This window comes from Manis javanica, chromosome 6, assembly GCF_040802235.1.
Source record: "Manis javanica isolate MJ-LG chromosome 6, MJ_LKY, whole genome shotgun sequence".
In the NCBI taxonomy this organism is placed as follows: Eukaryota; Metazoa; Chordata; class Mammalia; order Pholidota; family Manidae; genus Manis; species Manis javanica.
The window spans coordinates 75,815,236-75,829,759 of record NC_133161.1 but is presented as its reverse complement, the minus strand read 5'-3'; the positions used below and the strand labels follow the sequence as shown (position 1 = coordinate 75,829,759).

General features: G+C 39.6%; 1 protein-coding gene across 2 annotated transcripts in view; it reads right to left on the bottom strand.

The window, feature by feature from the left end:
• The window catches only part of ABCB1 (ATP binding cassette subfamily B member 1), a 232,398-nt gene that overhangs the window by 91,193 nt on the left and 126,681 nt on the right, over positions 1 to 14,524 (bottom strand). The window contains exons 1-3 of one of the 2 annotated variants that reach the window (XM_036990690.2): positions 11,807 to 11,998; positions 11,159 to 11,229; positions 7,010 to 7,061 (exon numbers count right to left, since the gene is read on the bottom strand). In XM_036990690.2, the coding sequence (XP_036846585.2) occupies positions 7,010 to 7,061; positions 11,159 to 11,223 (117 nt within the window). In that variant the 5' untranslated portion in view covers positions 11,224 to 11,229; positions 11,807 to 11,998. Of the gene's footprint in view, positions 1 to 7,009; positions 7,062 to 11,158; positions 11,230 to 11,806; positions 11,999 to 14,524 lie in introns of those variants that run through there. The other variant, XM_073238890.1, reaches the window with a different exon arrangement.

Below are 14,524 nucleotides of genomic sequence, written 5' to 3'. Positions count from 1 at the left end.
GTGGAATATAATAATGAAGCAAAACTGAAGGAACAAAATAGCAGCAGACTCAAAGACTTCAAGAAGGGACTAGTAGTTACCAAAGGGGAGGGGTGTGGGAGGGTGGGTGGGAAGGGAGGGAGAAGGGGATTAAGGGGTATTATGTTTAGTACACATAGTGTGAGGGATCACGGGGAGAACAGTGTAGCACAGAGAAGGCACATAGTGGATTTGTAGCATCTTGCTGCACTGATGGACAGTGACTGCATTGGGGTTGGGTGGGAACTTGATTATATGGGTAAATGTAGTAACCACATTATTTTTTTCATGTGAAACCTTCATAAAAGTGTATATCAATCATACCTTAATAAAAAAAAAAGAGAGACAGAGAGTCAGGGGGATCAGGGTCAATAGCAGGAAAAGTGATGGTGGCAGAAAGAGGGTAGAGATGCAAGGCAGGGGCCGTGAGTCTGTGGACGCAGGCAGCCTCAGGAAGCTGAAACAGGGAAAAAGGAGATTTTCTCTTGAGGCTCCAGAAGGAATCCAGCCCTGCTCACACCTTGATTTTAGCCCAGCAAGACTTCTGGCCCCAGAGCTGTAAGGTAATACATTTGTGTTTTAAGCTGCTAAGTTAGTGGTGTTTATTACAGCAGAATATGTAATGAATCATGTCACAAACAGGATCATAAAGAGGAATGGCCAAGCTAGAAGGAATCACATATTGGGGTTGAAGACTGATACATCTCAGTTTACAGCTTCATATTTTCATCCAAAGCCCTATTTACAAGCATATATACCAAAGTAGAGTGGGGTAAAGGTTGCCTGAACTGAAGAGGTCAAGGAATGTTGACTGTAGGAGTTATCAATAAGGTTACCAATATAGAAGAGTAATGACAGCAAAGGTAAATGAACTAGAAGCAATCAAATGCCAACGTCCTCAACGAAAGAGCAAAGGTAACTAGAACGTGGGAGAGGATGCCACTACAAACGGATAGAAGACACTGTAACTGCACAGAATGAAACTCTAACGAGAAAGGACTCTTGCATGAAAACAACTTGGAAATGGCTGTGTGAAACTGGAAAAATGCCAACACCGTGACAGACTCCGGGATAAGGGGTTGAGGGACTCTAACTTCACAGGCAAAGATGACACACGAGAAAAACTTGTTGGGAGAAACCTCAGCAGACTGTGGCGTCACAGGAGCCAACAGAAGACAGAATGTGCTGGACAGTGTCAAGTGCCACTCAAAGGTCAAGGTGAGATCACTACATGTCTACTGAATTTGGTGAGTGGTGCATACAGAGGCCCACTTGTAATTCAGTAAGAAGTGACTGCAAAGTCAGACTGTGACAGGAAGCAAGGGCAGCTCCCACATGTGGGGCCAGCCAGAGGGTGACGGCTTTAAGGAGGCCATTAGCCAAGTAAAGACGCCCAATGTAAGAATGCCAGTGGGAAAGGCCTGGCTGAGAAGGAGAGACTGCAGATAGACAAGAGAAGGATAACAGTGTAAGGTCCTTGAGAAGGCAGAGGATTTGGTAACCGAAGTATAAGTGAATGCTTAGTTTTCCCTTCAGAACCAATTCTTCCTCTGTTATAAAAGGAGAGGGGGTGGGGGAAGCTGATCCAGGCACAGGCATGTTTGCAGAGAAGAGAAGTATGTTTGTAGGCAGAGAAGAGCTGAGGCATGTCTGTCAGGTGGCTTCTGTTTTGTTTGTGAACTAAAACCAGAGTCACCGAGCAAGAATGGGAGGTGGTGGAGACGCGGGGAATTTGAAAAGAGTCAAGGATTGACATAATAATGGTTACTGAGAAGAGGAGTAGGATTTCTGTTGAGGGTACACCTTATTGTGAGGTTTTCTCTGGCACCAATCAGATGTGGGAGTTCAGGGGCCAAGAAGGCAGACGGCTGTTTTCGCCAGGGCTGTGCATAACAAACAACAGGTGAAAGGAAGTTTAGTATGGGCAAGAGAATAAAATGATGCTCATTACTCTAAGCTGGATAAGAGAATGAAGACAGGAAGGAGCTACAGGGAGATTGATGCATCAATGGACAGAAGGCCCAGAGAGAACAGTAAGCAAGCTGAAGAGCCAGGAGAGGGCTCACTAATTTAAGCTGGCTGCTTGAATAGGTCACCTTGGAGACAGAAGAGTTTCAAATAACAACAAAATCCAGGATGTGAGTCTCTGAGCAAATGGCTGGGGTGAGGGAAAGGTAAGATTACTGCTGCTGTGAAAGTCAACAAGTGGTTATCCATAACACCATAAAAGTCATCCAAGACACTGTAAGCACCCAGGTGGAAAGGGAGAAACTGAGCCAGGTAAAGTCTCCAATGACTGGGGAATGACCACATGGCCAGAAAATAACAGAATCCAAAAAGAACTCTTCAAATCCAGGCAGATAAAAGCTTAGCCAATCACAGACTTTCAAAAATTATTAAAGATGTTAAAGCTCTAGGTCTAGAGTAAGCAAATCTGGGCAAAATTCTGGGCCTATCTACTGCCTAGCTATATGACTGTGACTTTGAATACACTGTTTAACTTCTCTGAGCTGGTTTCAACATCTGGAGCATAAGAATAACACAGGTTCCTACACCATAAGGTTATTGTGTGGATTAAGTTAAATAATACACATTGAGTGTTTAGCAAATTTCTGACACAGAGGAAGCACTTAACATGAATGGTTATTATTTATTAGAAAAAAGTCCACATTTCAATAAGATACATAAAGTACAAAGCTCTGAGTTGAATCCACAGAACAATCCCAGCAAGAGTGTGTGACTTTTAAGGAGTGCTTTAGGAGCAACTGCAGTCTAACTTGTATTTTTCCAGCCTTCATTTCCATCTGTACCATTTCCTCACTCACTTTAGAATGTGTTGCACATTTGTGTTTCTATAGATGTTGAAACAGAGCCTGATAAAATAAAGGCTTGTAAAAAAATTTGAATCTATTCCTCACTTCTTTTATACCACTGTTTCAAGACTGCTAGAAAGTATCATAGTGGAAATAAGTCCACAGGGATGGTGTGCAGAAAACAGTTACTAATATTGCAAGCCTAAGACTGCTGGGTTTAGAAAGGCCTGATTCAAGGTGGCCCCGCAGCTAGTATTTAGAACTTGGATTTTGGGAGGGTTACTTAGCATCATTCGAAATGATACAAGTGGTCAAACTATTTGTACCATGTACTTTATGCTGAACACTGCCTTCCTTCTGGGAGTCTGGAATTTTGGAACATGCTGTCTCCATAGCCTCTAGCAAAAACCTCGGGCACTGACTCTGAGTTTCTCTGATGGGGAGCATTTCACACAGGTGGGCACAATTCATTGCTGGGGGAAGTAAGTGTGACTCCACCGGGAGAGGACTCTGGGAGCATGTGCCTGGTTTCTTCTGGCCTTCTCCCTTCCCCTTTCCTCTTGCCACTGCTGATTTTGCTTTGTATCTTTTTGCTATAATCGTCTAAGCCATGACTATGACAACATACTGAGCCTTGTATGTCCTAAGGAATCATTGAATCTGAGGTTCTTAGAAATCCCTACATCCCTGGGTTTTTGTCTTTGCTGGAAACTGTTACTAACAAGCAATCAGCAATGCCAATCACATCAGCATTTTACTGTGAACCATTATGAATATATCCATTTAGAAGTCCACAGTGTTCTATGTCAACCCTCCAGAAAAAAAGACACGAGGAGAAGCCCCATAAGTAGTACACAGCTCTTTGTCAAAAAGTTTAGAATACATTCCTTCTATGCCATCATGGGAAGAGCAATTTGGAACATGAACTTCCCAGATTTGAATCCTGGCCATGCTGTTTATCAGCAGGCAAGTTAATATATCTGGTTTCAGCTTCCTCATCTATAAAATGAGAGTATAATAATACCTACCTCAAAGGGAGTTGTAAGGATTAAATGAGGTCATATAAAAGTACATAGAACATCAAAATGGCCATCCTGCCTAAAGCAATCTACAGATTCAATGCAATCCCTATCAAAATACCAACAGCATTCTTCAACGAACTGGAACAAATAGTTCTAAAATTCATTTGGAACTACCAAAGACCCCGAATAGCCAAAACAATCCTGAAAAGGAAGAATAAAGTGGGGGTCGGGGGGGGAATCTCACTCCCCAACCTCAAGCTCTACTACAAAGCCACAGTAATCAAGACAATTTGGTACTGGCACAAGAACAGACCCACAGACCAGTGGAACAGAATAGAGACTCCGACATTAATCCAAACATATATGATCAATTAATATTCGATAAAGGAGCCATGGACATACAATGGGGAAATGACAGCCTGTTCAACAGTTGGTGTTGGCAAAACTGGACAGCTACATGCAAGAGAATTAAACTGGATCACTGTCTAACCCCATACACAAAAGTAAATTCAAAATGGATCAAAGACCTGAATGGAAGTCATGAAACCATAGAACTCTTAGAAAAAAACATAGGGAAAAATCTCTTGGACATAAACATGAGCGACTTCTTCATGAACATATCTCCCCAGACAATGGAAACAAAAGCAAAAAATGAACAAGTGGGACTATATCAAGCTGAAAAGCTTCTGAACAGCAAAGGTCACCATCAATAGAACAAAAAGGTATCCTACAGTATGGAAGAATATATTAATAAATGACAGATTCGATAAAGGGTTGACATCCAAAATATATAAAGAGCTCATGCACCTCAACAAACAAAAAGTAAATAATCCAAATAAATAATGGGCAGAGGAGCTGAACAGTTCTCCAAAGAAGAAATTCAGATGGCCAGCAGACACATGAAAAGATGTTCCACATCACTTGTCATCAGAGAAATGCAAATTCAAATCACAATGAGATATCACCTCACACCAGTAAGGATCGCCACCATCCAAGACAGACAACAACAAATGTTGGCGAGGATGTGGAGAAAGGGGAACCCTCCTACACTGCTGGTGGGAATGTAAATTAGTTCAACCATCATGGAAAGCAGTATGGAGGTTTCTCAAAAAACTCAAAATAAAAACACCATTTGACCCAGGAATTCCACTCCTAGGAATTTACCCTAAGAATGCAGCAGCCCAGTTTGAAAAAGACAGATGTACCCCTATGTTTATTGCAACACTGTTTACAGTAGCCAAGAAATGGAAGCAACCTAAGTGTCCATCAGTAGGTGAACGGATAAAGAAGATGTGGTACATATACACAATGGAATATTATTCAGCCACAAGAAGAAAACAAATCCTACCATATGCAACAACATGGAGCTAGAGGGTATTATGATTGGTGAAATAAGCCAGGTGAAGAAAGACAAGTACCAAATGATTTCACTCATATGTGGAGTGTAAGAACAAAGAAAAAACTGAAGGAACAAAACAGCAGCAGAATAACAGAACCCAAGAATGGACTAACAGTTACCAAAGGGAAAGGGACTGGGGAGAATGGGCGGGAAGGGAGGGAAAAGGTTGGTGGGGGAGAAAGGGGGCATCACAATTAGCATGTATAATGTGGGGAGTGGTATGGGGAGGGATGTACAACTCAGAGAAGACAAGTAGTGACTCTACAGCATCTTAGTACATCGATGGACAGTGACTATAATAGGGTTTTGGGGGGGACTTGGTGAAGGGGTAGCCTAGTAAACATAATGTTCCTCATGTAATGATACCAAAAGAAAAAACAAGAGGAAAAAAAGTACATAGAAAGTGTGCTGTTCTGTGTATGCTACACGTGTTAGTATTATTACCTCATATTCTAACTCCAGGTTTTTATTCTTTCGTGGCTTGATTGTATTGATAGGATTACCTCTATATATTAGGTCTGTTAAACTTTCTAAAATACAAGACATCTTCAAAAAAATCTGAGCTACAAATAACTACATAAGACGAATGTTTTGTTTCCAAAATTACAGAATTGAAATTAAATCTTGGGAATAATCTTGTAGTTCTTTCACTACAGGACACATGAATGATATCTAAAACAAAAACTGTCACTTGGTCACTCCAGTAGTCTTTCTGAGAGGCCCAATACATAGTCTCATCTCTGAAAAATTCCAAGAGATTGCAGATGGAACGACAGGTGGAAACATATTGGAGAAATGGAAGTACAGGAAATGAAGACCATGAAAGACAACCGTGGAATCATCAGTATGTAATGGGGTATGTGGGGGGACTTGATAATAGGGGGAGTCTAGTAACCGTAATGTTATTCAAGTAACTGTACATTAATGATACAAAAAGAAAAAGTCAGGCAACTGTTTTTTCCTGCCTCTATCTATTTTATGTTGAGTTTATTCATCTCCATTTTACAAGATAGCCTACCTATCTCTCCCCCCATGGCATTTAAATAATGTCTGGTGTGTTATGACTACCACAGATGTAGTACTGGTACTACATTCTGAACCAATGAATTAAGTTGGTTCAGAAGTCTTCCAGATTCTAATCTTAGAGTTCACCTAAGTCTTATTCTTGGGAAAAAAAGAATCCAGGTAGAGGGACCATCAACCAGCCACAACTATAAAATCCCTGTCTAATTCTAAGTCTGATTAAAGAAAAGCTTCTAAGCAACCACCATTCAAACAGAAAATGACATATTAAGTCTTTCAAGTTCTAAATTCCCAGTTATTCAGCACAGAGGAATATGTCATCATCATAATAATAATAAATAATCCATTGCTAACATCTATTTTTTGGGTGCCTAAGACTTTGATCTCAAACCTATCAGGATTTCAGAGCCAATGATGACAGGAAACCTTGTGTCATATTTAAACCACACTCCATGTGGCTGGTGTCCTCTATATAGATGGCTGAGACCATCACTTGCACAGATAACAGATCACTAACAACATAACTCATTATGAAAATACTGACATGTAGGCCAAAAAAGGTGACTGTTGAGGCTCAATTCACATGGCAAATGACCATCAGCACTCCCCTGAAAAGAAACTAAATTAAACCAATTCATTTTACCTGAAAATACCATACCAGATGAACTATTTTTCTAGGTAAGGAGAAATCAAATTTCCAAAGCACTTTAAATAGTGTATAAATTCAAACTCACCATTGCAAACGTACTGACAGTTGGTTTCTTTTCTTTCTTCTTGTCTTTTTCACTGGAAAACACAGCAATTACATTGCATGAAATTTTTAAAATCACATAAATTTTTTAAATTAACAAATTAGCATAGACCTTATATTTAATAACAAATAGGACAAAGAAACATGTCTAAAATATATTACTCAGTTAAAAAACCTACCCCCAGTGACATTTAAAAAAATGACTGGTGTGTTATGACTAAACTATAAAGTGTGTACCACAAGACTTAACTGGTTCTGTAGTTAATAGTTGATCCCATTTATTAAGTTTAAATGTTTATATGTATCTTAGAAATCTATAAATGTGATGATCAAGGGTATTGAGATTTCTATCAAAATATCTTTTTCCTTGTGCCTTTGGTAGTTCCTAATTTTCTATGATGAATACACACCCAGACACATAACTTTTGCAATTAAAGAAATAATACTAAAAAGAGAGAGCTTCCTGTTTTTAGTCTACAGACAGTCCCCAATGTACGATAGTTTAACTAAGGTTTTGACTTTACAATGGCATGAAAGCAATATGCATTCAGTGGAAACCGTACTTTGAATTTTGACCTTTTCCCGGGCTAGCGATAAGTAGTATGATTCTCTGTTACACTGCTGGGCAGCGGCAGCCAGCCACAGCTCCCAGGAAGCCATGTGATCACCAGGGAAACATCCAATATGCTGACAACATCCTGCACCCAGACAGCCATTCTGTTTTTCACTTTCAGCACAGCGTTCAATGAATTATATTCAACACTTTATTATAAAATAGGCTTTGTGTTAGATGATTTTGCCCAATGGTAAGTTAATGTAAGCATTCTGAACATGTTGAAAGTAGTCTAGGTTAGGTGTATTAGATGAATTTTCAACTCTCAATGGATTTATTGGGATGTAACCCCACTGAGAGCTGAGAAAGATCTGTGATTAGAAAATCATTCATGCTCTCCACAGTTAACCTCCTTAATTATTATCTGATTAATTCTAGCTATAGATACTTTATCTAGTAACTACCTCAGTTTTATCCTTCATCATTCCCTCTACCACTGGCCATCAGATGCTGGGCATAAAACTAACCTAAGAAGAAAGGTAATTAAATTACTCTCTATGAGCAAATCTAATTCTGAGAGGAGGTCTGGAGCACTGAGGGACCATTACAGCAATAAATGCAATCTAGAAAAGCTACAGTCAAAAAAGATGGTTGTAAAGCATCTAAAAGCTGTCCTCAGGCATAAGGAGGTTATAGTATTTTGAGCCCATATTCAAATGAAGCTAACATGTTTTCCACTCTAGGTAACATAACTGCCTAGGATACGAAAGCAGACCAAGAGCTGCCTCCACATTTGCATGTTCCTATGTACAAAAGAAAAGTCTATTTCACAGAAGAACTGCATTATTTTTACACAGATTTTCAAGCTCAGAAAGTAAATTCATCTTTGTCTTTGTTCTTTACATTAAGCGAGGTCAATAAATTGAAGAAATTTCTAAAGAAAAAAAATCCAGAGTGTGCCCCGTATTTGGCTTTGGAATGATGTTAGACGGACATAGACATGCAAAATACACAAACATAACTTCAGAATCAGTCCCACCCGATTCACAATAGACATGGTTTCAGTATCCTTGGAACCGAGAGGAGAGGAGAACAGTCACACATAACTGAGTTTTAGCTCTAAGTTTTTATTTATTTTTTGTTCTTTAAAACATCTGTTACTCTGGAAAATTTATAATGTCCGGGGGCTGGCTAAGTAAACACATCCCATACAAGATCTCATTTAATCTTATCTTAATCTCTGTGAGGCACGCACATTTTTGTCCTTTCAGAGCTGAGAAAATGACAGGTGAAAGTAGTTAATTTGTCCAAGGTCACACAGCTAAAACAAAGCCAAGTTTAAATGAAAAAGTCTAAATACCAAACTCTTCAGTGCAATGTCAGACTTCTAAGATATACACTGCAAGGAAATGCTCTCCAGAGTTAATTCCCTTAATTATCATCTGACTAATTCTAGCTGCAGATAGTCTATCTAGCTACTATCACAATTTTACCCTTAACCACTGGTGATCGGTGTTGGGCATAAACTAACTAAAGAAAGGTAATTTTGTGCTCTCCTTGAAGGTGACAAACCTCATCATACTTCATATGCTTCCCTACCATTATGACATCTAAGAAAATTAACAGTAACTTTGATATCATCTGATACCCAATCCATATTCAAATTTCCCAAGAAATCTGTTTCTATAGGTCTCTCCTTTTTCAAACTCTGATATAATCAAGGTTCACACATTACTTTTGCCAGTTTTGTCTCTTTAGTCTCTTTTTTAAATCCAGAAGTCCTTCTGCTCACCAACCTCCAACACAAAACTGAACGCTGAATTTTTTAGTAACAAGAACAGATGTCTTATAGAATGTTCCACATCTTGGATATGTCTGTTTCAAACTGAGTCCAAATTGAGATGTGCACTAAGTATAAATACACAGATTTGAGAACTTGTTATGAAAAAGACTATAAATTATCTCATTAATATTTCTGATTACATGTAGAAATGATATTGTGGATATATGGGATTCCTTAAAATATATTTTCACCTATTTTAATTTTAATAAAATTAATTTCACCTATTTTTATTTTTTAATGTTGTTACCAGGAAACTAGTAATTACAAATGTGGCTCACATTTTATTTCTATTAGACAGCATCAGTCTAGAAGCTTGATTGGATTCAGACTAAACGTTTTTGCAAACTTACTTCTGGGTGGTGTGGTGTCACTAACACACTATTCAACCATGAGTGATGCCAGATCTGATCACTTGGCTAAGATTGCTTACTGGAAAAATCTCTCCCCTGGTAAACCACACTCTCCTTTTTTCCAGTTAGTAAGAATTTTGGATAATTCTTAGAAGTTTTCTCTGGGTGGTTTAAGATCCTTAACAATACTTACTTAATAAATAATAAAAACTCATGTTCCAATGTGATAGCTGGCATTTTTCTGTAAAGAACATTCTTTTATTCTCTCTACCTCTCCCATCCTTTTAGTTTTCTTTCTCCTCTCAGAATTTTATTAAGAATTTGTGGATTATACTGTATTCAGTATTTCACAATCAACTACAGTCATTATTCTTTGTGATGTGGAAATTGTCCCAGTCTTAGTCAGGGGAAGCTCCTTCAAGCCAGCTCCTATGTCCTCTCTGACAATTACAAGAAACTCCACTGCCTTGTTCCAAGTATCATAAGATACCAGGCTCATCTCTATGGGGTACAGATTCCTTTTAGTAAGGAATGGTATTTAAAAACCAGTATCTGGCACTAAGTGTGTTCATTACTACTGTCACTTTCAGTGACAGAAACTGAACTGTTTAAAAAATGAGTTCATATTTAAGTTTCCAATTCAAATTTAACATTTAAAAATTATTTTATATCCACATTTGTATTTCTTTTCTGTTATACTGAAAAGCTTGGTTTCTAATAACAATATATATACATCTACAAACTTATTTTACAATATATTGCAATTTACTACTAACAAACCTATTGAGTAAAGTTTAAAACTTTCTGTATAAACATTGCACTGTGATCAAAACGTAATTATCTTCCCTATGTGGTTACATTCTCTATACAATCAGGGTAACTTCACACCATGCTCTCATCTTCTTTGGTACCGCAGTCTTCTTTTTTGAGAACTTCCTGTACAAAGGTCAGATACTGCTTTTTTAAAGAAGTTAATACCTAAATGTAATTTTGGTCTTCTGTCTCATCTGCTCTGCCACAAATATGCAATGTTTATAAGACTTTTACCAGAAGAGACTGGCCAACGGAGCAAAGCACAAGCCACACATGGCCCAGACGCAATTGATACTGCTGTAAAGCCTGCAAGGTAGAAGGTTATAAAACACTGACGAGGATGTGGGCACTGGCTTTTGAGGCCAGAAAGTAGAGGAAGCAGCCCGCCAAAGCAGAGCATGCAAACGCTGTGCACAACAACTCAGCCAGCGAACTTCTGTAGAGCAACCGTTTGAGTTTAGGGCTAAAACCATCATCATTAACTCTATATTTAATTTCAGAACTGGAGGCTAGGAACAAGTTTCCCAAATCTCGCAAGTCATGTAAACAATGAAAGTGAAACAAACTGGCTACCTTTTTTTGCCCATTTGCAAGAAGTTCTTCCCTGCTCTTCCATTGCGGCTTCCTTCAAGATCCATCGCGACCTAAGGAGAAACCGCAGCCCGTTAGCACAATGCCTGATCCACAGAAGGCAGAGGCAGGTGCAGCTGGCTTTCCTCCTGCGCGGAGCCGGGCGACCTTAGGGCGGTGCGCGCGCCCAGATGCTCTAGCGGCGCTCGCAGCGATGGTCCGCCGCAGGGGCTTAGCTCCAAGCACCGCCTCCTGCTCTGCATGCAAGCAGAGTTGGAGGGTGGCTTGCGGTTCGTAGACTTTGCCCGCCGCCTCTGTGGCTCCGTCCCGGTTCCATTCGCCGCGAAGAAAGCTTACTCTATCCACCCGCCCGCAGGCTCAGAGTCCGGCTCCAGCACCGCGCTGGCTCTGCGCGCTGGGGGCAGCCGAATCCGGCAGGCGTGTTTGTCGCCGGAAACTATGAGTTCAGGGTGCTCCTGGCGCTCCCGGGTGATTCCATGTCTCACCGCACTTGGTGCCCAAAGACTTGCCCAGGAGCAATCTCCCCATCCCTCCTCCCCGAAGCTCTTCTCCCACAGGCTCCAAGCGCAGGAAATGGAGAGCCCGACCCCCTTCCTGTCTCCATTTAGTGCCCGGCTTCCCGCGCCCTACCTTGAGCTTTCTCTGGGAACGACCACCAAGACCTGGATTTTGGAAAAACAGATTCAGAATTAAGCGGAAACACCCGCCGGATCCAAACAGCGGCTTCGGTTTCTTTGAGCCTGGAGAGGCTGGTGCCCCGATGCGTCCAGGCTTCCTGGAGGGAAGTGAGGCGACGGCGCTCAGCCCACACCCTAGTGCTCCTCAGCCCAGCCAATCAGCCTGCCCACTCAGGATTGCTCCAGGCCCGCTCCATTGAATGTTGATTGCGTAAGTTAGGGAACAGGTTGAATTTCCAGGAGGTATGTCCTCGCTTCCCTTGCCCCACCAGCAAAAGGGCAAGTAGAGAAACTCTTATCGACTGAATCATCAGGGCACTTAACATTTATAGTCTTGTCCCTACATGTCCACACAAGTCTCCATATATATATGTGTGTGCTCCCTGGTTCTGGAGTAAGAGAAGCTTTCTTTGGCATTACATCTAATACAGTTAATAACACCACCTCTGACCCTGCCCGTTAACAGAATAAAATTTCTCTTTCTAGCAGCACGTTTAGAAAGACCAGGTAAGATTTTTCTCCAAAAGTCTTTCTGTAGTATGACAGTTTCTGAGGTGTATCTGTTCATCTCCTATTTGAAGATGAATGAAAGGAAATTAAAAGGATGCTTTTTATGTGTAAATCGAAACACATTTCGGGGTAGAAATAATACATTAAAGTATGCAACATTTTTAAGTTTTAGCCATCAAATCAATGCCTGTGTTTTTCCCAAGAAGTTTGAAAATTCTTACACTTTAATTTGGAATATTAAAATAAGTCTCATGTATTTTAGCATTTTACTTTAATTGTAATTTAATTCTATATCTACTGCTACAATTTACTTTTTTCTTATCCACCGTTTTCTTCCAGTTGATAAAAAATAAGTGGAATCTTCACAATTCAAATTTATAATTTGGATGTTAACTCATATCAGTGTTAACTCACATTAGAACTTCTCATACTTCTTTTAAACATAGGGGAAATGGATGTTTTTGTAACCTTTAGTCTCCATTCTCTGACTTACATGTTACCTCTTAGCTCGCTGCAAAGGATTAAAATAAAATTCTTTATTTTTTGGTGCATACTGTATTTTTCCTACTTTCTTTAAGTAACTCATACTTCAAAGCTATAATTTTCTTTCCATACTTTTCTCCAACTTTTCTTGTCTTCATTTTTTTTTAGCCATATAATCAAGTTTCTTTACAAGATGTTAATCAGACTTTCTTGCAGGCCACTAATGCTGTCTATGATTTAATTGGATATGCATGTGTACAGCATTCACTGCTTAAAAGCCTAACACCAGCTCTCTGGAGTCAAATGTACAAAGTTTTCATCTTTATCACATCTTTTTAAATCTGACTCATGCCTCTGCTCTGTTTCCACTTTTGTTTTACTTTGTCCAAACTTTAGGTTATATGATCTTCTTACATTGTATGTATCCTCGTAAATTGTCTTAAATTCTCCCTAAAACAATTCAGGGTGTTTTTAAAAGTATAATATTATGCTAATTATACCATGTCTTTCTCACATTTCAGCTTCAAGTGAAAATCCCTATCAAGGACATATGTAGCCTAAGGATCAGAATACTCCAGAGAGTTTTAATAAAGCTCTTACTTATATATATATATATATATATTAGTTTATTTGTTCCACTAAGTGAATATTAGATATAAAATATGATGGACTTAAAACAATGGACTGTTGATGCCTTTAAGAGTGTGACTCATGCCTAGTGTTCCTGCCCACCACTCCTGGTAATATTTAACAGTGAAACTTTGCAGTTCTTGCTTGAACTTCATTAATTTCCAGTGAAATCCAAGCATTCCCTTCCCATGTCTTCAGTCACACACCTTCATTCAAGCATCTGTGTTTCCTTTTTGAAGTTGCTTCCCATAATTCTGCATCTTCTGGTCCTCCACTGGCACATACTCCTTTCACCAGCTTGTCTGTGCTCTTCCAACACTCACGATTTGCATCCCTGCTGCAGTCTATCCTATGCATACTTGTGGGAATAATAAAAGCAGCTAATATTTACTAAGCACTAGTCAAGTCCGAAGCCTCTGATAGAGATTAACTCATTTAACCCTTATTAGAATCCTATGAAGTAGGTACTATTATTGTAACTCCATTTTACAGTGGAAGAAACTGAGGTTTATGTTATTTGCCCAGTCACATAATTCATAAGCAGCTGACTCAGCACTTGAAAGCAGCCTGGATCTCATACCTATGCTGTTAACCATAATACACAATTTGAGTGCCCTCTACTACACTGCCTTTTGGAGCTCTGGAAAACATTTTCATAGTATGACTCCATCTCAGAAAACCTGCAATGGCCCCCTGCCACCAATGGTATCTTATCTAAGAGTTTCCACTTCACTTTCAAGGTCTGCAACATGTTACCTCTCCTTGACCACCTTCATCCACTTCACTTCTTTAAATGCTCTCCCTTGCCCCCAACACATGCAAACATGTTCATTCCGTTTCAGCTCACCTTACGTCTCTGATGATTGCTCTGTGCCCTTCCACATGTAAACCTTTAAGCTAACTTGATTTACAACAATTTTCTTCTTCAGTCCCTGACTCCACTAAACTATTTGGGCTTTAGGGTCAGAATAACAGATTCAAGTACCATTTCTGCTCTTTATTGCTGTGCAAGTTTGAATAGGTTAATTTTCTATCAGTTATTGCTGGT